This window comes from Pezoporus wallicus, unplaced genomic scaffold (assembly GCF_028554395.1).
Source record: "Pezoporus wallicus isolate ANWC-B61680 ecotype Strahan unplaced genomic scaffold, APGP_CSIRO_Pwel_v1 contig_161, whole genome shotgun sequence".
Classification (NCBI taxonomy): domain Eukaryota; kingdom Metazoa; phylum Chordata; class Aves; order Psittaciformes; family Psittacidae; genus Pezoporus; species Pezoporus wallicus.
The window spans coordinates 6183613-6209630 of record NW_026642654.1 but is presented as its reverse complement, the minus strand read 5'-3'; the positions used below and the strand labels follow the sequence as shown (position 1 = coordinate 6209630).

The following is a 26018-nucleotide window of genomic DNA, read 5'->3' as shown; positions in this document are numbered from 1 at the left end:
TTCTCTTTTCATACCTGAAATATCTGGTGGTTTTGTGATGCTGTTGGATCCAGAATCACAGAATGGTTGGGGTTGCAAGGGACTCCTGGAGGTCATGTGGCTCAACATCCCTGCTAAAGCATTGTCTGCTAGAGCCAGTTGCCAGGACCATGTCCAGATGGTTGTTCAGTATCTCCAAGGATGATCATATTAAAGTATTCCAGCAGCATAGGATCATCATTGCATTTTCAATATTTAATTTCTCAATTTAGGGACCAACTTGAGAAAGTATTTAACATATAAATGTACAGGCAGGGAACAAACAACTGTGTTTTGATACCTGAACAAGACTTTAAAATAGCTTATTTGGGGACCAGGTAATTTGAAATGATGTATAGGCTTCTAAATACTAATGACATTCTGAAACTTTCATAATTTGAAGTATTTCATATAAGTATTGAACAGATGGGTTTGTTCCTTTTGTGCAGTATTTTGTGCAGTAGTGTAATTGCTTATGCCCTTTCTGCTTCCTTTGTAAAGTGCAAGGAATACACAATAGGCTTTATATTAGTTAATCTTCAGATGTTAGCACAACCTTTTTTTCCCCTCTTGAAAGTAGCTAACAAAAAAAAACCTTTCTTCTCTGGATAGTGAAATTTCTCTTTTTTCTTAACAGAATTTTTAACATTTTTATAGTTCTCTTGCAAAGTTTCCTGTCTGAGCTAGGGCATGAATTGCTAAGAGAGTAAAATCAAATCTTGTGTGTTGGGTTTTTCTGTTTTCAGAAATATTAAAGACTGTCAGTCATAGGTTCATTTTCTTTGCCTTCACAGAATGTCTTTAAAAATACTTGATCATCAAACCATGGTTTGGAGACTTAATTTTGATGTCAGTAGGTTTCCTCTGTTGTAAAGTACAATTTTTGCAAGATCCTGCCTACTTAGGATTCTTCTCCCCATGTCCTGTCTCTTTAGTCCAAGGTAGCTATTCCTTCTGGTGCTTGACTGGAACTGGGTAGCAACAAAGCAAAAAACATTTTCACAAGCCATCCTTTTCAAAGCATAATTGCTACCTTCTGAGACATAAGATTTTTCTTGAGAATTTTGGTATCTGTGCAAGAATCTGGAATCTGCGAGCTGCTAAGTCCAGTTCTTCTAGGTGAGCTTCCATAGTATATCCTAATATTTATGTATTCCTATGTATTGTACCACCATTCAGATAATAATAGCAATTATGACCTTTTTGATAAAGCAGCTTTAAACTTTGTTGTAATTTGGAAGTTTAAATTTTTTTTCCAGCTGTGAAGCCTTCTGGGCAATTTACAAGTAAATGTTTAGTAAATCCCTTTCTGGGACACTCTAAATTCACATTTTTTTAAATCTGTTTTCTTTCCTTCACTTCTTTTAGTTGCTTTCTGCAGTTGAGCATTCTCTTCTTGGCTAGTCCCTCAGCTCTGTCTCATACATAGGAAGTTATCTGCTACTCAGCAATGAGGCTAAAGTAATGAAACTGCTATTTCACTGCCCGCTACTAATAGGCTTATACTGTAGGGACTTTTGAAAGGAGATTAAGGACTATTAATCACAGCTAGTGTCTGTGACTGTGTTGAATGCATTGGTGAATACTGCTGTTGCTTAGATCACATCAGAGTTCTGTTTATAGATGTCTAGCTATTGGGCTTGTCTCTGGTAAAGGAATTGAATAGATTTTATAATCTTCGTCATGTCTGAAATTGAAGTTCTTTTAGTGTAGAATTTCTCATATAAAAGAGGTACTAACCTAGCAGAAGGCTGAGACAATGTGTCTGATTTCTGCTGCTGTTCCAGAATGCAGCTGCATGATCCTACCTTTGCCTCTGCTTGTCACACATTTGTCCCTATATGGAGCTGTTTCAGTTTGGTGAACCAGTGAAAAGCTAAGTCAACAAAACAAAACAAAAAGAATTTTCTGCTGCTTTAGAAAGCAGAAGCAACTGAAACAATTAGCAGAATCAGGACAGTGGGGAGGTCAGGGAATGGAGAGTGTCAGCCAGTCAGGAGTGAGGCTGCTAAGCCGAAGTAAAGGTAGGGATTAATGTGTCTGGCTGTCACATACATCATTCTGGTAAGTCTTTGAACTATAATGCTGTGCTGTATGTCTAAAGGCCCTACATGATCAGTCCAAAGTAGGGATTGAATATATTCAGAGGAAAATCATTGCTTATTTATGATGCTGTTGGTGTAAATCTTTGCCTAAATGCTGTTATTATATATTGTTATTTTAGTTTCATAATCAGTGATGTGTTTATCTAACATTATTTCTAAAGGCATATTTATGCTCTCTAAGCTGTGAATCATTACAGCCCATTCCTATACTAGCCACATGAATTTAGATATTATAAAATCTTAATTATCATTTGACAACAGTGATTACTATGCTTGCTATTGAAACAGGGAGAATAATGCTAAACATGCATAGCAAGCAGATGACTTGCTGTAAATCTCAAAGATAACTAATTAGATGTCATTTGATAATGTGCGTGGGTTGAGCAACGTTCGATCCCAGCAGGCAGTTGAAGTAATCCTCTGAACTTGTCCAGTGATATTAGTGAGCAGAAAAGAGTTCATGAGTTTTGGCTCCTAATTCGTGGTGGGCTGAACTACAGGTAGAATACTTTGAAACAACTGTGCCTGTGTTTTGGGATCTAATGCTGCTGAACTTCAGATAAGGCTTTGGATCCTTAGCCGTTTGTCTTCTTCTGAAAATACTGTCTGGTATTTTGATGCAGGGAAACTACATGATCCAGTCTGAATGTCTGTGTTGACTATCGCTAGGAGTCTAGCCCTGTGTGTATAAGGATGCAGTATATCCTGTAGGAGCACACTACAGAGAAAATGATAATTGTTTTGAAATGCAATTTACATTTAATCAATTTTTTTTTGTTAATGTGCACCATTACTTTGTCTTGAAGGGGGTGGAATATAGTTTTTTAGATTATGTATTAAAAGCAACAGAAAAGCATTTAGAAGCCGTTTCTTCTTTCTAGAAGCGAATAACCTTCTATAAGTAATAAATATTTATCAACTAATAAATAAAATTAGTATAACTGATGTGATATCAGTAATTACTTTTGTTACTGTGTTTAAGCAACCCAGTCCCAACCGGAGAGAGGACAGACCTGTCAGCTTCTATCAGCTTGGATCAAACCAACTTCAGCCTAATGTAGCATCCTTGGCAAGAGATGCAGCAAATATTGCTAAGGATAAGCAAAGAGGATTTATGCCAAATATATTACAGAATGAAACATATGGAGCAATACTCAGTGGCAGTCCACCTCCCATTCAGCCTACAGTACCTGTTACAAGTAGTGCACCTCCTCTACCTCCAAGGAACATTGGCAAAGGTACTAAGATCAGAGTATCACTGTATGTTAGAAGAATGGGATCCTAACTTTTTAAATTATTATTACATTTTTAGGGTTTTTTTTTACAGTTATTTTTGCACAGGTAAGGATTTGAACTTTTTGTTGATGACTTCATTTTTTGTATGTTTGAAGTGAATCTGCACAACCTGTTCTTTGTTTGATTTTCAGTATACATGCAAGAACATACACAGTCAAGTTTGGGGAAAACAATGCCCAGATAATCTCAATAGAGTTAAGCAATTTATTGAAAGGAGGGTTGCAAGCAATTTAGTTCAGCAGCTTTGTTTGGTTTTAATCTTTTCATACTTGAAGATGTCATTGTCAGAGTTCAATTTAAACATACAGTTTCAATAGCATTTGAGTGCTGTGGAAAATCATTTCAGACCTGGGAGAACGGATTGCTCATGCAGACCACAAGGGATTTTAACCTTCTGAAGTCGTCTTTTAATAAATACATGCTTCAAGGTCATTGAAGTGGAAGTGTTATGATGTGGTGGGCTTGGGCTCATCTAATATTTTTGTATGAAGTCTAAGATTAGTATTTAGACACTATTTACTTGATGGAATGTTTTCCCCACCAAACAGGAAGTTTCACCCAAGGAATTTTCAGAGCCTGTTTAACTGTTAGATTTCTATCTCTAAATTAATAATACAATTGGATAGTTAAAAAGACTGGTTTACCCTTTCATATTCTTTTAATCATGGATGACCATACTATTTTACTTACTGTTTGCCCGTGATTAAATGACACTTTTGAAAGAGTGTCATTTTAATTTCATTCCCAGCCCCAGACTTCTTGGCACCGGTATAGTGCAACTCACGCCAAGAAAGCATGCTGCCTGGTTTAGATTATTGGCTCATATTCTTTTTTCTAGCAATGTGTTAGCCTGCTGTTTTATATTCTTAGTTAAAAGCTGTAATAGTATCATCAATCTTAGCTTCTTGTTGATTGCTGATGTTGTTGTATGTTGTTGTGCTTATGACGTATTATTACTCATAGTGTATTATTACTCCTGTGTCTTCTTAGCTTTAGGCTGTTCTCCAAGTCTTCCGAACCTTTTATGCTTTTCCCTGCAAGCTAATATTCATACCTTACTCCCTTTCATCTTTTCTTAATATGATGCTCATGTACTGAGTAGGGAAAAGTGGCATGATACGTGCAAAATACTGACTTTATGAAGAAACCCTGTAGTTGTTACAAAATGAGAAGACAGCTCTTCAGCCTAAGAATGGAGTCATTTAGGAGGCCCCAAAGAAGTTGCACCTTGTAACTGTTTCATGACTACAGCTTCTTGTTTGGGTGAAATTCAGAATTACAGTTTTTTGCCAATTCCAAGTCAAAACTTATGTTTCATTTTGAGTCATCAATGTCTGCTAATGCTGAGAGTGAGGTCCTTTTTTTGCAGTAACTGAGAAGATTACAGGTATCAGTCAGGGATTAAAGATGATTACAGCTATCAGAGATTAAAGAAAGTAGCAAGATTTGGCCTTCTGTTGTCTTGTTGAGAAATTTCTGCTTTTTCAAGTGTTGACATATTTTAAAGTAAAGACTGGAGACAAATTTTACTTAGGTAAGATGTTAGTGAGGCTTCACCCAGAAACTTCCATGTAATTTTTTACACCAATCTCTAATTTCTGCTCTGTCACTCCAGCAGAATGGCAATGGTTTCTGCTGCTGAATATGGTGGTCAAGCTGACCATTTCTAAAAGCACAGGTGTGAAATGAACACTTTGTGGTTAGGGTAAGCAATGGTAATAATACGGTATTTTCCTCTCTTTTTAGTTCAGCCTTCAGTTCTTGGCAGTGGTATTCAGACAATTTCTTCATCTAATGCAATGTGGAAGACAAATTCTTTAGGAGTGGAAAGTATAAGCAGGCAGAGGTCTTCATCAGATCCACCAGCTATTCATCCCCCTGTGCCGCCATTGCGTGTAACATCTACAAGTATGTTTCCACTTTCCCCTGTTTTCCCTTCTGCTGTATCTAATCATAGTTGGCTTATTTTTCCATTCCCACAACTCATACTTCCTCTTTTGGTGACTGTAGCTTTGGCCTATCGTTTCCGTGCAGTAACTTGGTATGAACTGTCTTCTCTGATGGTCCGGTGAGGACTGTATAGTGTAGTGCAGGGTCAACAGGAAATGCTATCTGTAACTAGAGCTAAAGAGGTCTACACTTGATATACGTAGTTTCAATGCTGTAGTTCTTACTAGTTGTAAAGATGAGTGTCAGCCTGGGGCTATGTCTCCACATTGTGCTTGATTCTTGCAGACCGTAGGAATGCAAAAAGATGTTTTAATGCATTGCCAGTTGCTGTTGCTGTGGTTTCAAGAATTTAATAGAAATTTTAATTAACTGCTAAACCTGATGTGAAGTTGGATTTTAATCGCAACAGGATTTTAAGACATTCCTCTAAGTAAAATTTCTTTGATATTATTCACTCAGTTACTTTCCCATAAAACACAAACTGTAAGCTTTGATTGAGCAAACAACATTAGCACTTTATTAAATACATTCTACATTTTCAAGAATATAACTGACTTCAGTGAGAAATTTCTTTGCTTGTATTTTAATGCTTTGATGAATTAAAGTACTTGTGAGCTCTCTGTCCATGACTGGGTAGAACAAAATTTAACCTCTTTCCAAAGAGGTCTTCCTTCTAATGGAAGGATTTCTATTTAAGGTTTTCTGTTTTAAGTGATTGATTACATGTAGTAAAGCATTTTTCTTGAATGGGGATAAATCCTTTAACAGGGAAAACTGTGAAGAGAACCCAAGAAGCAAAATGGTAAATAGAAATTTAATTCCATTTCACTGTTTAACTTCCTTCTATAGATGTGCTTTCTCCAGCACCACCACCTCCAGTGGCAAAGACAGCCAGCATTATAGAAGCTTTGAACCAGCAGTCTAAACAGCAACCACCTCCTCCACAAACTAAGCCAATCCCACCACCATTGCCCCCACAGCCTCCTAGTAGAATCTCTCAAAGAAAGCCTATTCCTGGGTAACTGATATCATTTTAGTATTTAATATACTTCATAATTAATAGTAACTTTTCAAGTTTATAGTATATAACATGCAAGTCATCTGTAAAGCATGCATACCGTTGCCAATTATGTGTTCTAGCGTATGGTAGTGAACAGAAGCAGATACTAATGGAGAAGATTACAAGGATTCCCACACTAAAAAACAAGACAGCCTAGCGATTTAAGATTGTATGACATGCAGAATATCTGCAGAATGCTTAGCTGTGATGGAAATAAGAAGCCACAAAGAACAATCCATTGTTAATTCTCATCTAATAACAAAGAATAAGTAATGGGATCTTATGTCTGATTGTGCCTTTACTGTTCGCATGTTTGCATAGGTTCAGTTCCATTCAATATTTTCATTCATGGCAGGAGAAGAGAGATCTGGAACAGAAAATATCATTTTTAAATTTGCAGGAAACAAAGTTAGGAGAGACAAGTGTACTGGAAAACACAATTATATCCAAAGCAGCCTTGAGAAACTGGAGTAGTAGTCAAGGGAGAAGAGGGGTGTCATTCAGTAAGCAACACTTAGTACTTAAGAACTATCAACTACAAAAATGAAGCATGAAGAACAGCAGAGTATGGTTAAGCAGAAGTCCTTAAGAGCAGGATCTGCAAGGACATAGTGAATCGTAAATAAAAGTAAGTCAGACACTCATGCTGTTGTGGAAGAGTCAAAGAGGAATAGTATTGTTTGATTATAGCCTGCAAACTCTGTGAATTAATCCTTCCAGTTGACTCAGCTTAACTGCTGTGTTCAGTTTTGGGCATTACAGTAAAGTAAAGATACAAAATAGTGAGGCAGAAACCAGGGGATATAAGTAAGATAATGAGAAGTGTAGAAAATATGACCTGTGAGAAAAGTTTGGAAGAAATAAGATTCTCTTGTATTTTTTAAAAAAGAATACATGCCTTCAAATATGTACAAAAAGAAGGCTTTTGTTTAAGTTGCGCAAGAATAATATATTTTTGCTATAAGACACTAGGGAAAGTTTTCCAAAGGTAAGCAAAGGGAAATATCATAGTAACTTATCTGGGAATATTTGGATTCTCTGACACTGAAAATCTGGCAGAGTACAGCCTGTACAAACTTAGATAGTTATAAGATACAGGGACATGTATGTGTATATGTGAGATAAATAATATATGTGGTTGATCCTTTGTGAATGAAAGAGGTAAACAATCTTTGAGCTCCCTTTCTAGTCCTTTGATTGCATATACCACACTTAAATAAAAGGGAGAAGTAACTTGCTGAAGCTTGCTATAATGTGCAGATTAATGTGGGTACATAATTTTAAGAAAGAATTTTGAAATGGGAGTGAAAAGAACTTCAGAACTTAAGGAAAATAAAATCTGCTCTACACAAATTGCAGTAATTGAATCTATATTATTATTCTGCCTTATGTTTCTAAATTAACTGAAACTTACAGTTGGCATAATCAAAAATATGAAGCAAAGTAGCTGTCACCAGAATATACTGCAGATGTGGTATAATTCAGAGAATATTCTTTATTGTTGTGTTTCAAGTTCTTGATTGTTTCTTAAATGAATGGATTTCTAACTTTCTGCACAGGACTGAGAAGTCATCTGGCTTAACTAACAAAGGGCAGTCCAGAGGACTTGGATCACTACAACAAACTGGTAATAATGGCTTACAGTTTTATTTTATAGAGTCATAGAATAGTTAGGGTTGGAAAGGACCTTAAGATCATCTAGTTCCAACTCCCCCACCATGGGCAGGGACACCTCACACTAAACCGTCTCACCCAAGGCTCTGTCCAGCGTGGCCTTGAACACCACCAGGGATGGAGCATTCACAACTTCCCTGGGCAGCCCATTCCAGTGCGTCACCACCCTCACAGTAAAGAATTTCCTCCTTACATCCAATCTAAACTTCCCCTGTTTAACCCATTACCCCTTATCCTATCACTACAGTCCCTAATGAAGAGTCCCTCCCCAGCATCCCTATATCCCTTCAGATACTGGAAGGCTGCTAGGAGGTCTCCACTCAGCCTTCTCTTCTCCAGGCTGAACAGCCCCAACTTTCTCAGCCTATCTTCATACAGGAGGTGCTCCAGTCCCCTGATCATCCTGGTGGCCCTCCTCTGGACTTGTTCCAACAGTTCCATGTTACTTTATTGTAATTAAGATATTATAACAGTCTAAGGGACTGGGGGGATTTTTTTATTTACCTTACACATTTAAATGCAGTCAGTACCAGCATTCTCATTTCCCCTCTTGCTTGTGCAGCCCCTGATGCCTCAGGCTCTTCTGCATGAACAGAGCTATGGGCCAGTTAATGTAAATAATGGGGCCATGTAAAAAGAATCAGAACCACAGAATGGTTGAGATTGACAGGGACCTTCAGATGTTCTCTGGTACATTTCCTCTGCTCAAAGCAGGGCCACCCAGAGCTGGTTACCCAGGACCATGTCCAGATGGCTTTTGTGTATCTCCAAAGGGGGAGAATTATGACAATAATGTCATCTCAAAAATGTGCAAAGTAAAGTTGGTATGGATTCTGTGGTGGGTGTAGTGGAGCTTCTCTTACCCAGTTTCCCATTCCACAGTACATATTTTGTTCATTGGTTCTTACTTTGATTCTTTTTTCCTTCCCTTTGACATACCCAAGGGGAATTTGCTAATCACTGTCTGCCATCTGTGTCAGGAATCTCCTGTGAAGGATACATCATCTTGATAATGATACACTTTACTAGGAAGGAAGGCTTCTAAAAGCACACAGTCTGTAGTGAGCAAGTGAGGAAATGGGATCTTTGGTTCTGCTCTTGTCTGGTTTTTAGGCTTTTTTTGTCTTTTAGCATATGTGTAGTATGGAAGGTCTTAGCTAATTGTCTTTGGGAAGAGAGGCCTTTTTCGATAAGAAAAAGGATAGAAAAGTTCTTCAGTTCTTTAGAAAAAGACATCAAAAAATTAAATACCATTGGGATATAAAATTATTCGTATCCTCTAAGGATCCATGGCGCCATAGATTTGGTTTCAGTTTGTATCATCACGCTTACTTTTTTTTTTTTTAAAACATGCCTAAAATTTACTTGTTCTGCTTACCTTAGCAGCAGGAGACTCATCTTCTGTATGTGAAATTCCAGTAACACAAACCAGTTCTACATCAAATACTTTGGCACAGATTCAACCACCAGCACCAATGCCAAGGAAATCACAAATAGTAAGTAGGCAAAATCTGGGGTTTGATTTTATTACATCTTCTGCATTCTGTCAAACACACTGTTGACATAAGAGTGTATCCTGTTATGGAGAAAGTGTGAGAATCATGAAAAATATGAAGCCTGTATCCTGTGTTAAATGTGTGGGTGACTTATACTAAATATTTGGGGAATCTTTGCTTTTCTTGCATTTCCTGTATGATATTATGTGATCTTAAATAAAAATAACTTTAAAAAAGAACATCAACAAAAAAAACAAAGAGAAAAGAAATATGGATTCTTTGGTTATGTCCAGATGTGACCAGCACAATCCACAGAACATATGATTCGACTTATTCAAGGTAGTTAAGCTGCTTAAGCCTCCTGTAGGTGAGCTTGGTGAGTCACTTGTAGATCATATGTAACTTCATTCTTAAACTTCAGTGAAGTAAGTAATAAGGAAGCTTTTGTGCTTACTTTTGTAATGGAAGTAGATATAGTTGTTTGCATAGGTAGATCAAATGGCTTCAGACAAGACTAGGGGTCAAGCTCAAACTGAAACAAATTGGCTCTTTGTGCAGTTGGTTCTCTTTGCATCTCTTTGTGATACATTCACTGGGTGACAGGAGAGAAATGTCTTGGTATGTACACAGAAACCACATCTGACTTGAGACACCCCCAACCAAAAGGTGGTTGAAGGGTGAAGAGGAAGGCTGGAAGTACTGTATATTCTTCTTCTCCGCCTCCCCCAGCCTTATGGTGACTGTTAAAAAAGATATATTGTATTCAGATGGACCCTTGATCTGATTGTGTGGCCTTTTTGTACTCTTATTTATTATTTGTAGACTAGGATCATGGATGGTAACACATACTATTAGTATCAATACCTATATTTTTATATTGGTGTAAGTAAAGGTATGTATTCCCAGATGTCAGTTGAGCTGTATATCGTGTGTGGTTCATCTAGGTCTTTGGTCTCTTTTCCAATTTTATGTTGTTTTCTTGTGTGATAGACATAAAACATCCATGTTCTTGATCATGACAGTATTTCTCTGCAGTAAGCCAATCACAGTATAGAGTCCATACTTTCCAAGATGCTGCATGTGACTGGGTCTGGGCTGTTTCATGCTTTACATTCCATATAGGAGCATGGTTCTGCAGGTAAATAACAAACTGAGAGGTAGATGTGCTGTTCCTGGCTCTGCCATTGTCTTACTAATGGGCTGTAAGGAAAAGAGCTGCCCTCTTCAGTTCTCTGTCTCTCTCCCTTCAGCCATCTTTTCCTCAGCCATGCCTACTGAAATAGTAATTCTCCAGGTGGGACTTCAGTGTTTATGTGCATAGCCTTGCATGTTTGTCTTGAGCTCTAAGAACTCCTATTACATGTTTGTCATCTGATAGTACTAAAAAGCCACAGAGACATTTGGAATTTATCTTGCATTAGTTGGGAGTATGAAATCTGATTTTTTGTCTCCCCCACTCTTGTTCAACCAGGTCACTGTCTTGCGTTGCATCTTAAATAACTTTCATAGTTTAGGTGACAATAAAATTAAGTGGTCTAGGTAGTGTAAATTTTGAGTATGTGTCCCTTTTGCTTACATGCACTGAGGGAATTGTCATACTTTGTGAAGCTGTTGGACCCTGATCACAATTTCTTTTGTGTGTTTTGGGATTCACGTATGAGCACTGACTCTTCTTTCAACACATCTCTGTGGTTCTGAAACAGTTCATTACCTGGCTTTCTGTATACATGAAAGTTGTAGCTTATTTATCTTCTTTCCTTTTTTGTTTTAGAGGATAAATTGTTTTATTTGTAAGTGAATGGGCAATGCTGACTAGTTTCTAGGAACAGTCGGTGTCTCCACTGTTCAATATTAATTGCACATAACAGGAAGAACAAATCTGACCCTCCAGATAGTTCTAGGCCTTCGGTAGCGTGAATTATATGAGACTGAGAAAATCAGCTGGATGATTCTCTTCTGTCATAGGAGAGATAAGTAGGGGAAACCTGGCTCAGTGTGTGTGTGCTAGTTAAGGTGCTTTAGATAAATCAATCTAGTGGAAGCATCTTAGCTGAGATTTAGTGAAGGGCCCCTCAGCTAAAGAGCTTTAGCCAGATCAGTCTAGCTAAAGTACTTCAGCTAAATCATTCCATTTAGCCTTATACTCCAGCCTTTTTTGCTAAGTCTTTACCCTGTTAGGGAATCCAGAGGCCAGCCCAGATTTAGGAAATGAGTGCAGAAATGCTTGAGTAAAGAAAAAGACAACTCTAATTATGCATGCACATCTACTCAGTGGCTTATCTCCTATACAGTGCCTTTGCCCAATAGCTTATTTTTCAGATTGAAATACCTTTTTTTTTTTTTTTTCATTTCTTTTTCCCCAAAGTGTATTTTAGATTTTTAAAACCACATTGAAGATACATGGGAAACTTTGCTGGAAGATTTTAGTCTTCTGGGAATGAAATCTATTTTAATTTCCTTGCCTTCTGAGGAACAAGAAATACCTGTAATTACTGCACTTTGAAGTTAGTCAGTTTATCACTGTTGTACTGATGTGAAGCTTCTCCCTCTTGACTAAAAGGTGGTGGGTGATTCGAACTGTAACTTGACTGAGATGGAGCATCTGGCAAAACTGCTGTGATGCAGTACAAGCTGCCAGCTCACAGGGGTGTGCCCACAGACAAAGACAAAGGATATGCCTGGTCTGGGCAGGTCAGGTATTTCATACTAAAATGCAAATGGATGCTTACAGAGGAGCATAACAACCATGTTACCTCTCTCCTTCCCCATCTTCTCTTGCACCTGTTTGTCTGCATGGTGCAAAGCTCTAGCAAAATGGGACATTAAGTCTGTTGGGCTGTACTGTCCACAGCAGAGTGTTTTGCTGGTGGAAAGAAGTAGACTTCAGTGGAGTTTCTTCTCCCCTTACAAGTGTGTCCTGTTTTATGGCTGACCTAACTAGAAGCTCCAACCAGTCTCTGGGGGACTCCAGGATGGCTTTCATTGCCTTCATTTCCTTATCCCATCTGGAGCCTCTGTCCCAAACACCCACTGTATTAACAGATGTCTCTGGACCTAATAGCACTTATAGCTCTGCTCTGGTATCTTAGGATAGAAAGGAGAGATTGTTGCTGGCTATGGCTGGGCAAATAGGGAAAAGGGTAGACCTGTGGTAGAAAGCTAATTCTCTGCCTCCAGGTCCTGTGCCTCTTTGGTCCTCATGTGGAAACACTGTGTGGGTACCGTTATTGTTGGTCTGAAACAGAGAATGAGAAGGCTGAAAACAAATGCAGCAGCAGTCTGGGTTGCACTGGGAGACGTATGAGATTAGGATGGTGGATGCTGTGATACCAGAGCAAAACAATTTCATCATAGAACATTTCAAACAGAATACAACTAGGATTGGAGTGTCACTGCAGTACTGGAATACTGCAGCTCCTTACTAAACTTTTCTGTTGGAAGAGCTGCTGAACCGCTCCTGTGGCTTGCAGTCTCCTCAAAGCAAAGCATCACAGAGACAGAGGGTTTATACACTGCTGAAATGAGATTAGCAAATTAAGAGGGATCATATCAGCAGATGGCTTAGGCTTCTTTCTGATAATGCAACTGCTGTTACACTTGCTGTGTAGCACTTGAACTTGATCACCCCATCTTCTGAATAAAACTGTACTCACTGCAGTTACTCATTGCAGTGATGTAGAGCTCTGAAGACAGCTTTGGATGAGCAAAAATGGAAGATTGCTGAGGGAAACCTGGACCATGATGGTGGTGCAGTGGTTCCAAAAGGCTTTGGATGCTGCCAAATTCAGCCTGAAACATGAGCACCCAGCATAAAACATGTAGCTGAACTCTAATCTATCAAAAATAATGGTTGGAAGCAGTTCTGAGGCTCTCTTTAGATCAAGTCTGTTCTGTATCTTCTGTGCTGTATTATTTACATCTGCTTATTTTTATGTTTCAGTCAAAAACTAAACCCAAAAGAGTAAAAGCAATTTACAACTGTGTAGCAGATAACCCAGATGAGCTAACTTTTTCAGAGGGAGATATTATTGTGGTTGATGGTGAAGAAGACCAGGAGTGGTGGGTGAGTATTCTTTATATTCTAGTACACACTTTGAAAGAAATAAATGAAACCTAGAGGCTGACACTGACTTCAGAGGATTCCCCACTGTGTTTCCAAGTAACAAGAAAAGTTTCATCCCATGGAAACGTAATTTCAGAAATATCCTCTGTTAAAAAAAAAATCAAACTTCAGACAAGTTTTGTTTGTTTTTTTTTCTTTTTAGCTTTTCTCATTCAGAAAATCTGATCAGTATTAGTAGGGTTCACAATACACAGGGGATTCAGGAAATTTTTTTGGGGTGTCAGCAATTTAAGAATCTGATGCTCCTACAGATGCTGTGCGGTGGGCCTTAGAAGACAGCTTTGTGCTGTCCTAATTCTTCAGCTGAGTGAGACTGAGAAATGGTCTCTTTGAGCTGGAAAACCATCTCAAGTATTTACATTCCAGAGTCTCATCAGCTAAAGTCAAGTCTTGGGTAATTGTTTTGCATGAAAACACTTGCCTTACTCTGGTAGCTAGTGAAGAAGAGATCTTCACATTGCATCTAAATTGACAGTAGTGCTGTGTAAACACAAATAGACTAATGTAAAATACAAAACTATTGAAGCTTGATCCATCCTTTTAACTTTCAGTGATTGCTAAGAGGGGGAAGCAGAAGCAACTTATGAGAGGCAGACTGTGGGTTGTGAGGCATTACAGAATGTGCTGAAACGATGCAGCAGTGGTACTGCATTAAGAGGTGTTACTTTCAAAGAACTGGATAAAAGATTTGAATTTGGGGGAAGGGAAATGTCTGTAGCTGAGAAACAAATGCACCCTGTAGGACTGAATTTTCCTGTTTGCAAAAGAAACACACCACTACAGCAGAAATAATGCAGGGAGAGGCTTGTCGTGATACAGGCAGGAAGGTCACTGGAATTCACCTTGGTGGTACTGAAATGCCATTTTGAGACTAACTTGAAAAATATCTGGACTCTTTCAGATTGGTCATATTGATGGAGATCCCAGTCGGAAAGGAGCTTTCCCTGTATCATTTGTGCACTTTATTGTTGATTAAATTGCTACTGATAAGTGGAGACATTTCTCATTTCCAGCAGTCACAGGAACAAGTTTTGCTCTATTTCATTTCATCTACCTATCTGCAGACACCTTGCCAGAGCACTGCCCAAGTCCTAGGTACTGTAGCTTACTTTTCTTATTGCCATTGGTCTGGTTTTAGGACTTTTAGTACTTTTTTCTATGTGAAAACCTCTCATGAGCAGTTTACACTTTAAGAAAAACAACTCTTCCTGTATTTTTCAAGGTGAACTGAAAAGCTTTAACAATCAATATCCACGTAAGTGTGTGAGCATCACAACATAATGAATGTTCTCTTCAATGAATTCACTGTAATTTTATTCTCTGTTTTCTAACATGACAATGCCACGGTTCAGTGTTGCTTCCCCAGTCAAAGAAATGGTGCATCTAATAGGGCAGTGAATTTATCCAATTCTTAATACCATTTGAAGTGTTGGAACCAAAACATGCAAGCTGCTGTGTAATTCTAAATGGGACTCACTCAGCATCTTGCCGTACTGGCTGTCATCCAGGATATCAACAGTTACTGAAGAAACTATTTCAATTGGGTGTCTTTGGCTATGGCTAGGTAAAAGTAAAAAAGTATTTCAGTTTACCACAGGAAAAATTTCTGTCTTTCAGAATGGATGTAGATATTTGCTTCAAGTTATCTGAACTCTGTGTTAGTCGCTGAACTTCCTAGTTCTAATTTTGTGAGCTTGAGACTGTTTCATTTTACTATGCTGCACGTGAGTAGAACCTGTTTTCTGAATGTTCTTTATGTACGTTACATCCATTTTGGTCATTTAGTGTGACTACTGCTGGTTAACTAAACTATGGCAATATTAGCGAGTTACTACATTAACTCACGGATAGGAAAACTGCACTTCCTGAAATGTATTTTACGTTGATGATGGATTGCAGAGCTTTTCTTACACTTGTCTCATTATAGTGTTGGGACTTTGTTTTTAAATTCTTGAATTTTCTTAACTCATCCAACAATGTGTTCACAGAGGGAACATAGTTGGTGGAACACTTACCCTTGGTCAAGAAGGTATCGGACACCTCACAAGTACACTACATTATCTTCAGGTTTATACAATTTGTGTGCCACTACCTTGCAAACACTGCTGGTTTGCTAACTCACTCTGTATTTATATAATATACCCACCTATATGGTAGCTACACTGTTGTTAAATATTTTTTTTTACTAATTTGTAAACCAAGGCTAGGCCATGGAGAGTTCCCAGTCAGCTGATGGAATACAAAACACCAGCACACTTCTGATGTCATTTTGATGTTTCTGTCTTGGAAATTGTGCCGGGTTTTGCTTACACTACAGAAGACAACTGGTGGCATAGGACAAGAAAAGTCAGCCTCTGGGTCCATCATGTTCTGTGAATATTTTATCTGTAGATTGATCAAGAGAACTTTGAATTTCTGGCAGATGGTATTGAAATTGGCCATTGCATACTGAACAGTGGAAAATAGGCCACCACCATCCATGCTTGTTTGGGGAACAATCCTGTTGCGTTCGTGCTGGAAGAGCAACACTGATCTTACCTTGTATCGCCTTTCCTGAAGGGTATATTTGGGCAAGAGCCTCACGTGTGTGGGTACAGCCACATACATGCATAACCTCCCTTTCCAAGAGCTGTTGCTGCAGTGTAAATGGGGAACAAACTGGAATGTTTCAGGATATTTTTGTTGCAAGTTGAAGCAAATTAGCCTGTATTTTCGAAGTTCCCAGTAAAATGATAGAGGAATAGTTTAGCACTACACTTTTACCCACTTCCTGCTACATTCAGTTTGCAACACTATTTTGTATGTTTCTATCCCTGATAGAGTCTAGAGAGTAAATGGGCATATTATTTTGCACAGATCTCCTAATGTACAGTATTTTTAACACAGAATCTTATAGTGTATGTAACAACTTGTCAAGTTAAACAATGATGCAAATTTTCCTGGAGTTCCTAGGAAAAGGAATATTCCCAGAAGAGGAATACACTTCAAAATGTCACCACTGTATGTAACAACTTGTCAAGTTAAACAATGATGCAAATTTTCCTGGAGTTCCTAGGAAAAGGAATATTCCCAGAAGAGGAATACACTTCAAAATGTCACCACCTGGTTCACTGGTCACTTAGAAACTAGGAAACTTCTAGACTACAACTTAATAGCACTAATAGTGTGGACAGATAAAACCTGGCGGACCAATAAAGAGCAGCTAAGCGAAATTTATCCCTAGATTTTCCATGTTTCTCAAAGTTTGGTCCTCTGGCAGAGGAAAAAGAAATTCTAGAGCCTGTAGATATCTATTTATAATATAAAATTAAGAATTCTAAGTCCAAGATTTTGGCATATTTCATACAACTTTTCAAATCTGATTAAAATAATGATTGAAAAAATCTGTTAATAGACAGACTATTAGGTTGCTGTGTTAACTGTTTAAAAAGGAGCAAGTGACACTTAAAATGCAGCTTAGAGTGCTATGAGATGTATAATATTCAATTCAGTTGTTTTTATTTCGTTTAGTTGCAGAGCAACTGTATATATTGTATAACCTAAAATCAACTCTTATTTTCAACGTCCTGGATGCAGTGATTTATAATTAGAGCATGATTAATAAATTTTACTCTTGTTAACCAGTCAAATGTCTGGAAAAATAAAACTACTTTTAAAATCACTTTGGCTGCTTCCCTTCTGTTACTCCGCTTTGATTAGGAAATAGCTTTTCTCAAAGTATCAGATGGGAAATACAAACAGCACTTGAGCAGCAAAATTACATCTTACGCATTTTAGCTGAATGTAGGAACCGTCCAGGGAGCAGACCTTAGGTGAAACTAGAGGTTTGAAGTACCAAATGACCTTGCTCTTGTTTTGCTCTATTATCTGGGTTAAGCAGAACTGAAGTCTACATTAACAAAACGTTTTTCAGACAAAGAGATGTGTCAGTTTTATTTTACATGTCTACAATATTGACATTAATATACAAAACATTATTGAGGGGAAAATACCATGTTAAATACAAAATCCTGTCTTGTTCTGGCAACTGAAGGTGGAATGATTTCTTCAAGTTACGTCTGGAGAATGAGAGTACCATATGCAAGTTTGCATAGCTCTTGTTTGCACAGGGAGTCTTTTCTGGGACTCTGTAGCTGCAGCCAGTCTGTGATGTCACGAAGGAGCCCCATTTCCTCCCCACACAAAGGCCTCTTGTGCTACACCATCATGTACAGCTGAAGAACATCAGGACTTCTCTGACATTAAAACTGAATCAAAGGCTGTAGATAACACTTTGCAAATAGCTTGTGCTTGTTCCTAAAAAAAAAACCAAAAGACCCCACCCAAACACACCCATTAACACTTTCTAAAGAACATCTGAATGTCTCAAAACTCATTTACAGCAGAATGTGGCCTTTATGATTCTTTTGGCAGACATGCAAAATGGAGTAGCACAAGTGAGATTTAATTTGATTTCTGTGGTCTGCAGTGACATGTGGGAAGCTGTTTTGAACGAGCTCTTTTGAAATAAGTCAGAGTAGTGAGCTTTCATCAGAGCACCATGCTAGCATTCAGAAAGTCAATCTGTGTGTTCCCCCAGTGCTGGGGGGGTATGCGTCATAGCATAGCATCTTGACAAGGCATTCTACTCTTAAGAAGGGATCACTTCCCTTGCTTGTAAATAGGAATGCACACTCTATTTCTAGACTTGTTACTTGATCACTCCCTGCTCAGTCCCATCTTAAGAGGTTTTTGTCTTTGAAAATACAAATGGAGAATTGTCCTTAGCAGCTACAGTAGCACTCTTCAGATTGCAGAGAGCTTTCTCAGGTGTGTACATTCACTGGCAATTTTATACATTCACTGGCAATTTTAGGGAGTGTAGGTATTTTCCCTCTAAGCTGATCACATGCAGTCAGCAAATTCTCCCCAACTCAGCCAGGGCATATTGAGAACTTTTTTTTTTTTTTTCAATTGAGCAATCCCACTTCTGCCAAAAAGCCTTCATCAAGGGCCTTGGGTTTTAGAATCTCCCTTTTCAATCAGAATACTGATACCTAATTTAAATACTGTAAACATAAAGTCTTACCAAACTATTGCACTGATATACCCAGAGGCTGCATTCTTCAGAGGCTGCATCTGTTGTCTTCAAAGCCAGTAAACTTTTTCCTGCTCCCAGACCATCATCGTAGCACACCATCCGTACAATTAAATAGAGAGCATGCCTATGTAACACATCCTGAAACCACGTGGCAAATAAAAGTTACTCTGGAACAGTGCAACGGCTATTTGAGTTTTCCAGCTATTTTGATACTCTCTCTCACAAAAGAATACTTTGGATTTACTCACAGGAGAAAAACATTCCTTGGTAACTTACAACTTTTTAATTAAGAGTTTAGTTGAGATATAAAAAAATGGGTGTTTAATGCAACTTTAGCTTTAATTTTTGCTTCCATTTTAGAACTGCATTCATATGTGGACACATTCATTTCCCACCTGTCCTCACTCGTTCTGTGTGAGCAGGACAAGCAGGATGCTCTGTACCTCTGGCACAGATGTAACGTAAAACAACTTCTTCCTTTTCTGGTACTTTTCCAGACAAGCCCCTGTGCCAGTTCTGGCAAGGGTACCAGAGACAAGGTTAGTTGCTTTAGGATGGTGGTGTGGCCTGAGCCACAGCATGGGCCCTGGCTCTTGCAGAGATCTTGTCTGGGAGACCTCTGATACAGCTGCAGGGTTTCACACCAGCCCCAACAGTTCCAGTCTTGATCATTCCAAGAAAGGATGGGTTTATGTGCAAGGTCTCTGCAGACCTAGCACACACAAAGCCTTTCTTCTCAAGCCATCTACCCAACTGGTAATACTCATTTGGTTTATTCCAGTCATACCACCTCCAGGGTCTTACAACTTCAAGACAGCTCTTTTTGAAACACCTTGTCCCTATCACTAGCTGAAGGGTCTAAAGAAATATCCACTCTTGATACAAATGCTGTAAAAATGGACAGTGAGCTTGACGCCTGCTATGAAACCCTTGAGAAAAACCCTCTATCAGTGCTTCTAAGATCACCTTGTTGAAAAACATCTCCATTCCTGATGCTCCATCACACCACACTGAGAACAGCTGAAGCCAGTAAGTTCCAACTTACTGGAGCAACCCTCCAGTCTCCCTGTTAAAGATGCCAACCAAGTTTTCCCTCCAAATCAGGTGTAACTTTTTAGTTACTTGTTTGGAACTTACTACAGTGTTAATGTATGTGTGGATTATCACTGACAGAGAAAGAGAGAATTCTTTAAAGGACACGATTCCCCTGTAAATCCATTTTCTCCTCTTGTTCCATTATTTGGCTATGAGGGGATCTGCAGCTGATAGAGAAATGAGATGGTAGATGGACAAACTGTGCCCTACATGTGCATACATACATATAATATACAAATATACACAAACAATGAGAAGAAGGTCAACACCTCAGTGCGACTTCTGTAAATGCTTTGCCTTTGGTTTCTAATGCTTGCATCCCTAAACAATACAAATCAGTGAATTATGTATCTCTACATGTTTCAGTCACTAATGAAATAATTTCTCAAACGGCTGAAATCCATGAGGAAAAATGTTGTATCCTGCAGTTAATTCTCTTTGGCATCTGAAATAAACAGCTGCCTATTTACCTGCAAAGGCATCTATGCATCACAGAACTTCCGCCTTCCCCTGAAGTCATAGAAGACTGAATTCTTTTTATGAAGGCAGAGAAAACGTTTCCACCTTAGAACTCAAGTGGACTAACACACTAAAGAACAACTCAAATGTCAACAGTGACATAGATGCAAGAAAATAGAATTTGGGAAACAGTATGCAATGCAATAAAATGCCAGTGCAAGCTAGCTTAAACACAGATGACTTTATCAGCTTGGGCATGCTTGCAGCTTGAAGATGTAAGAATGATGGATAAAAGTTTTTAAATTACCTATCTGATCTTTATCAGAGTAAAAAGGAATATAAATAATAGCATAACCTATGTTTTTGATGAGAATTAACAATCTGGGAGGGCAGCAAAAACAAAACCCAAAAGAATTCCAGGTTAATTTATTTTTAGCCAAAAAGCTACTTGAAGTGTGCTAAAGGAAAATAAACTACATGTTGGAAATGATGCAAACAAAACATAGGCTTGATCAATAAAGTGGAATCAAGAGGCTTTAATGCTAGAGTGAATTTGCACTCTTGGATTAGGAGTGCAAGGCTGGAACTTTAAAGAGGAAAAAACCTGATATTTTGGGAAAAAAAAACCAAACCAGAAACAAAAGCAAAAAAACACCTTTGTTTTTTACTTCTCCACACTAACACCAACAGGAGTTGCATTCCTAACAGGCTGAGGAACCCATGGTCTGGGACACCACAGCTGTGCTACCTTTCCGTACAAGAGAATGGCAGGACAGTCACAGAGAAAGGAAGATGTGCCCAAAGAGCATAAAGCCTTGTCTGCCTTATGTCTGGTGTTCTATCTCAAAAGGAATGGATTTTTCTCATAAATCCAACCAGGAAAATACAGAGAGTTCTGAGGAGAACTGACATGGTGCAGTGCTGCTGTGACGGCTTGTTTGTTTGCTTAAATAGATCACCCATCACAGAAATAAATCAATGCACTTCCCAGCTCTCACCAAAAAGACAGTTTGTTGCGAATCACTTACATATTGATCAGATGTTGAAACTTTAATGCCGTATTTGGAAACTCCCATAATAAACTCCTCTTCACCTGGAACAAAAGGTAACTTTCCATCTTGCTTTGGAGGGAAACAAACAAAAGCCTTTAGTGCAGACAGAAGAACATGAACAATGAAGATATGTAACAGAAAATGTGTTTATGTGTCCTTCAGTGAAGTCATCAACATCACTAGCCCTGCTCCCATTTCCTGTGTGGAGCCTGCCTGCCACTCTTCATTTGTCCAATCTCTTAAACTTATGTAAAATATAATCAGGAGAGGTTTAGACTTGGCATGAGGAAGCATCTGTTTACTGAGAGTGTGGTCGAGCACTGAAACAGGCTTCCTAGAAAGGTGGTCAAGGCCCCAAGCTGGTCAGTGTTTAAAAGGCATTTGGACAATGCCCTTTAACTTCTAGTCAGCCCTGAGGCGGTCAGGCAGCTGGACGAGATGATCACTGTGAGTCCCTTCCAACTGAAATTACTCTATTCTGTTCTAAATAGTCCACGATTCTGGAAAGAAATTTATCATCTCGGGGAAGTTTGGCCCTGTGGTCAAATCTGATGGGGTGAAAAATAATGCATGCTCTATCATGCTGTGCTGGGTGACCTATGTTCCCCACAGGCCGCAATATTGTTATTTGGCTGTAAAAGTAGTTTTGGCATATATTCAGATACTTGAAATGTCAAGGTGCTGCAAGACAAACAAATATTCTGTGATTTTAAAGATACAAATGATCAGCTATCTAGTGAGAACAACCAGTTATGGCTTTGAGTACAAAAATAAGTACAAGCAACCACAGTTTGGCCAGGATGACCTAAATACTAGTTAGATTCTTTGGTCACAGGTTTTTAAGTGGCTGTAAGCAAAAATGACATTTTCCTCTATAGGAAAACTTCTACAGTACTGAGGACATCTGGAGGAGATAATTCTGTCCTGGATACTAGTCCTAATGGTGCTTAAGATAGTATAGCAACTTTCAGTTGGGATACTTGTTCAGTAATGATTCATGGAAGGGCCTTTGCTCTGAGCCTGCTTCTTCAGAACAGCTCCCTGGATGCAATTTCTCCAGTTAATCACTAAGATGGAATTGAGTGTAGCAGCTTTTGAGATTGACAGCTTAATGTTTTCTAAAGTAAGCTGCTTTACTGTAGTAAGTCTAAAATTTACACAGAAAGATGTCACATCACATGATAATATGAAAGAAATACAGCTAAGCTTAAGATGTTCTGACACTATTGGTATTGTCTTTTGTAACCCACTTACCTGTGCAACATCTATGTAATTTATCAAGTCCAGTGGCCCCTCAAGACTTTTGCTCTCATTGTATTTCAGTTTTTCAATGGCACCAACATATTTAACTCTGAATTCTGCACATGTATCAGAATTACTATTGCTTTGTCCTGCAACAAAATAAAGCAAAGCAATTCTGAAGAATTAGAGAACAGCAGTGCTATTCTAATGGGTGTAACAGGGCTAACCTAGTAAATTCTATCATTTTTGCAGACCTACATCAAACACTTAACCCCCCCCCCCCAAGTATGTTAACTCTCTAATGAACTCTCCTGGCCCATGGTGAAGTCAATAGTTTCATATGGATCCATGATACAGCACTGTTTATACTCATTCAAATTTGAGTTAACAACCTTGAATCAGAAAACACAAAAGTTGGTTCTAATGTTCACTATCATTTGTTTTAAATAAACTGCTCTGTTCAACAGTGATGCACTGTGATCTGATGTGGTACCAGCTACTAGGAAGAAATCAGGACACCTGGTGAGCAAGAACCTGTAAAATCAAATCTTATTTCCATTATTTTAGTCCAAGTGTAAACTTTTAAAAGCAGGAAACACAACTTCCAAAAAGTTATACCAGATTTATCCTGTGTAACAGACTAGTAACTCAACTACTCTTACTCAGACACTTTACCAAAAAAATGACTTAATCCTAGATGAATCATTAATAATACTTTAAAAGTCTAGAGCTATTCACACATTAGTCAACAGGCTAACAGATTCACTCACAATTAGTAAAATGCATATTTTAACCTTTTCCTTTTTCTCTGCTCTTTTATACAAACACACATAAAATTAATCCTGCTCCATACATAGCTGCTCAAACTCTGATTACATACCTGAACTTTTTGTGGAGTCTGTATCTAGACTAGCCACAGTACTAGACCTGGAAAGTCCCCCAAGACTGGAATCTACAGACTAAGAAAAAACATTAATATAATCAGAAAGTTACTAAGAACATATCAACATTTGGTGTTAGATACCTGCCTCAACTCTTTCTTTTAAATAAGCTAGTATTCATGGTCTAGTTACTTAAAGTAGCACCGCAAAATGGGGAGAAAAAAACAACACCTCTTTCTTTCCTGCACTTATCCTTCTGCCTTAACGTAAATCAAGACTGATACAGATTCAGCAGGAACCCTTCAGAAGTCCGCATGTATTTTGAAAAGAGAAGGAAATAAAAGAAAAAGAGAAAATGAACCTTCAGGTTATGTCCAGACTTTTCTGGTACTGCATCTTAACTTGAAGGAATTGACAACTACATGCTTGTCACCAATGCTTGAAATAACATAGCAGTGCAAGGGAAGTGAAACGGCACCTTGGAAAATCCAGAATATTCAACTGATCATTCCAAAACCTATCAGACAAAATGGACACATTATTCAAAAAGAAGAATACTTTTTAGAGATACCGAGTAACCAACTAATACTGTAGAACAAACTCATTCTTGGTACCTAGCACCAGGCACCTTCTTAAAGACAATATCACTACAGAACAAATGAACTACTTTTTCCTCCAAATCTTACTATGTGCTGCTACAAACTCCTGTGTCTGTGGGCATTTGAGCATTCATCTCGGAATGCAAGGGCTTTGTAATGGATAGGAGGTTTTAACTCTTATAACACAATCTGAGGAGTAGTGGAAGTAGCGAGTTCTCCCTGTTCGGAACAACAGAGCACTGAACTGTCAGCAGAAGTGCTTCCATAGCAGAGTATATACCACATTCAGCTTACCTTGCTCTTAGTGCTGATCTCACTGCTCTGGGAGCTGCTGCTGCTGTGCCGTTTTTTTCCTTTTCTGAACATTTTTTCATAATTGGATCAAGGAAGATCTTCTAGGAAGGAAAAATAAAAATTAAAGCTGTCAGAGCATCAAGGGAGAGTTCCTGGCAAGCACCAGAGTGACTGTATCCACAGTGGATAGAAACTGGAAACTTGTAAAGAACTCTAAAGATGGAAGTAGGAATGTTCCTCTGCTGCTCTTCATGTGTGACTGGGAAAGTCCCTCCAGCTCTCTGCTAAAACATCCCTGTCCTTATCCATCAAAAATTGCTGCTCCCTAAGTTATAGACTGTGGCATATGTCAGTTTCTAATGCACAGAAACATGTATGTAGAAATAAGACAAAATTTAAAATTTATATTCCCACTTAAAAGCATGAGATTAGTTTTATTTGTAACTATAATCAAAGTGCCCTACAAAGTGCATCCAGTGCAAACCCTGCTCCAAGGATTATGTTCCCATTAAAAATAAAACCAACACACCAAACAACCCCAATTCTGAAGAACTGACTGTAACACTTCTAAGACCAGCCATTACTACTTAACATGTTCCTGAAAATTAAAGCAAGCAGCATGTTACATTTACTGCCTCAGAACAGAGTTAGAGGGAGTTCTGAGAGTATTCCCAAAACATTTTTCCTGTGTCTACCCAACTACTTCAATTGCTTCACATAACACTTGGCCAGACAGTGTCAAGAAGCAGGACACTGACTCCCCATCTGGGAGTGCTGAAACCCCATTTCCCAGCTTCTTCAGGGAAGAATATTGTAATTACAAAGCTTTCAGAGATTCTGAGCAGGTAGAAGAAAGAGCACACAGGAGAAACACAGCCTCAGCACTGTTCATAATGGCCGTAAGTATGGACGACACACAAGGTGGAGCTGAGATCTGAGATGCCGTGCTGGATTACAGCCCCCAGCCTGCTGCTGTGTTTGGCCATTAAACAAACACTGGGTCCCTGACAGACCAAAAGCCACACAGCGAGAAGCCTGGGTACCCAGCACAGATGGAGCAGCCCTTTCTGCAGAGCAGCACAGGCACATCTCCCAAGTCTGCCTGCAGCCTCCGAGCATGGCACAACTTAACATAAGCTACCTCAAAAGCTCCTTCAGTACATTAGCTGACTCAGGACCTCTTAGCACACGCATCCGGTGCGGGAAGCATCGAGTCCTGCTCCAGCTCAGCTCTGCAGCGCACCCGCGTTTTGCTGATCTCCTCCCTGTTTCTACCTGCAGCCCCAGATGATAACCTGGCGAATTAAGAAAGGACAAGCCCGCTTCCTACAGACAGGTGAGAGGCAAAGCTCCCGGCGCCGCGGCCGGGGGAAGGCAGGAAGGAGCGCGGCCCCTCCCATAGCGGGCGGCACCGAAAGCCCATTGCCCGCTCGTCCCCCCAGCCTCTTCCCCGGCCCTCCCGCCTTCAGGGAGGCACCGCTCCCGGGACCTCGACGCCCAGAACCTCCTGTACTTCATACCCGACCCGCCGCTGCCCCTCACCTCGCCCCACAGCCCGCGCTCGTCCTCCCACTTCCGGGTCACCCCGCCCCGC

General features: G+C 39.1%; 2 protein-coding genes across 14 annotated transcripts in view; one reads left to right on the top strand and one right to left on the bottom strand.

Annotated features, from left to right (window-relative positions):
• The window catches only part of ASAP2 (ArfGAP with SH3 domain, ankyrin repeat and PH domain 2), a 90754-nt gene extending 74039 nt beyond the window's left edge, over positions 1-16715 (top strand). Inside the window, exons 22-28 of one of the 4 annotated variants that reach the window (XM_057431883.1) lie at positions 3106-3361; positions 5166-5327; positions 6219-6387; positions 7989-8056; positions 9490-9599; positions 13540-13662; positions 14624-16715. In XM_057431883.1, coding sequence (XP_057287866.1) covers positions 3106-3361; positions 5166-5327; positions 6219-6387; positions 7989-8056; positions 9490-9599; positions 13540-13662; positions 14624-14698 — 963 coding nt within the window. In that variant the 3' untranslated portion in view covers positions 14699-16715. Of the gene's footprint in view, positions 1-3105; positions 3362-5165; positions 5328-6218; positions 6388-6829; positions 7058-7988; positions 8057-9486; positions 9600-13539; positions 13663-14623 lie in introns of those variants that run through there. The other 3 variants (XM_057431881.1, XM_057431884.1, XR_008975209.1) reach the window with 3 other exon arrangements.
• Positions 16716-17641: 926 nt separating this feature from the next.
• ITGB1BP1 (integrin subunit beta 1 binding protein 1) lies at positions 17642-25994 on the bottom strand. 10 transcript variants are annotated; one of them, XM_057431888.1, is made up of 7 exons: positions 25977-25994; positions 24425-24525; positions 23531-23609; positions 22663-22799; positions 21385-21501; positions 18791-18940; positions 17642-18018 (listed from the first exon to the last, which is right to left on the bottom strand). In XM_057431888.1, the coding sequence occupies exons 2-7, from the start codon at positions 24494-24496 to the stop codon at positions 17947-17949; spliced, it is 627 nt and encodes a 208-aa protein (XP_057287871.1). In that variant the 5' UTR covers positions 24497-24525; positions 25977-25994; the 3' UTR covers positions 17642-17946. The 10 variants fall into 10 exon arrangements, with proteins under 10 accessions (XP_057287871.1, XP_057287872.1, XP_057287873.1 ...); XM_057431889.1 differs by having other exon boundaries at positions 21385-21477; XM_057431890.1 differs by lacking the exon at positions 22663-22799 and having other exon boundaries at positions 21385-21449.
• Positions 25995-26018: the final 24 nt, after the last annotated feature.

Coding starts and splice junctions, on each gene's coding strand:
- ITGB1BP1 (XM_057431888.1), bottom strand. CDS start 24,496: ATGTTCAGAAAAGGAAAAAAACGGCACAGCAGCAGCAGCTCCCAGAGC. Junction 23,610..24,424: donor AGATCAGCACTAAGAGCAAG/GTAAGCTGAATG, acceptor GTTTTTTCTTAG/TCTGTAGATTCCAGTCTTGG. Junction 18,019..18,790: donor TATATCAGTGCAATAGTTTG/GTAAGACTTTAT, acceptor TTTTTTTTTTAG/GAACAAGCACAAGCTATTTG.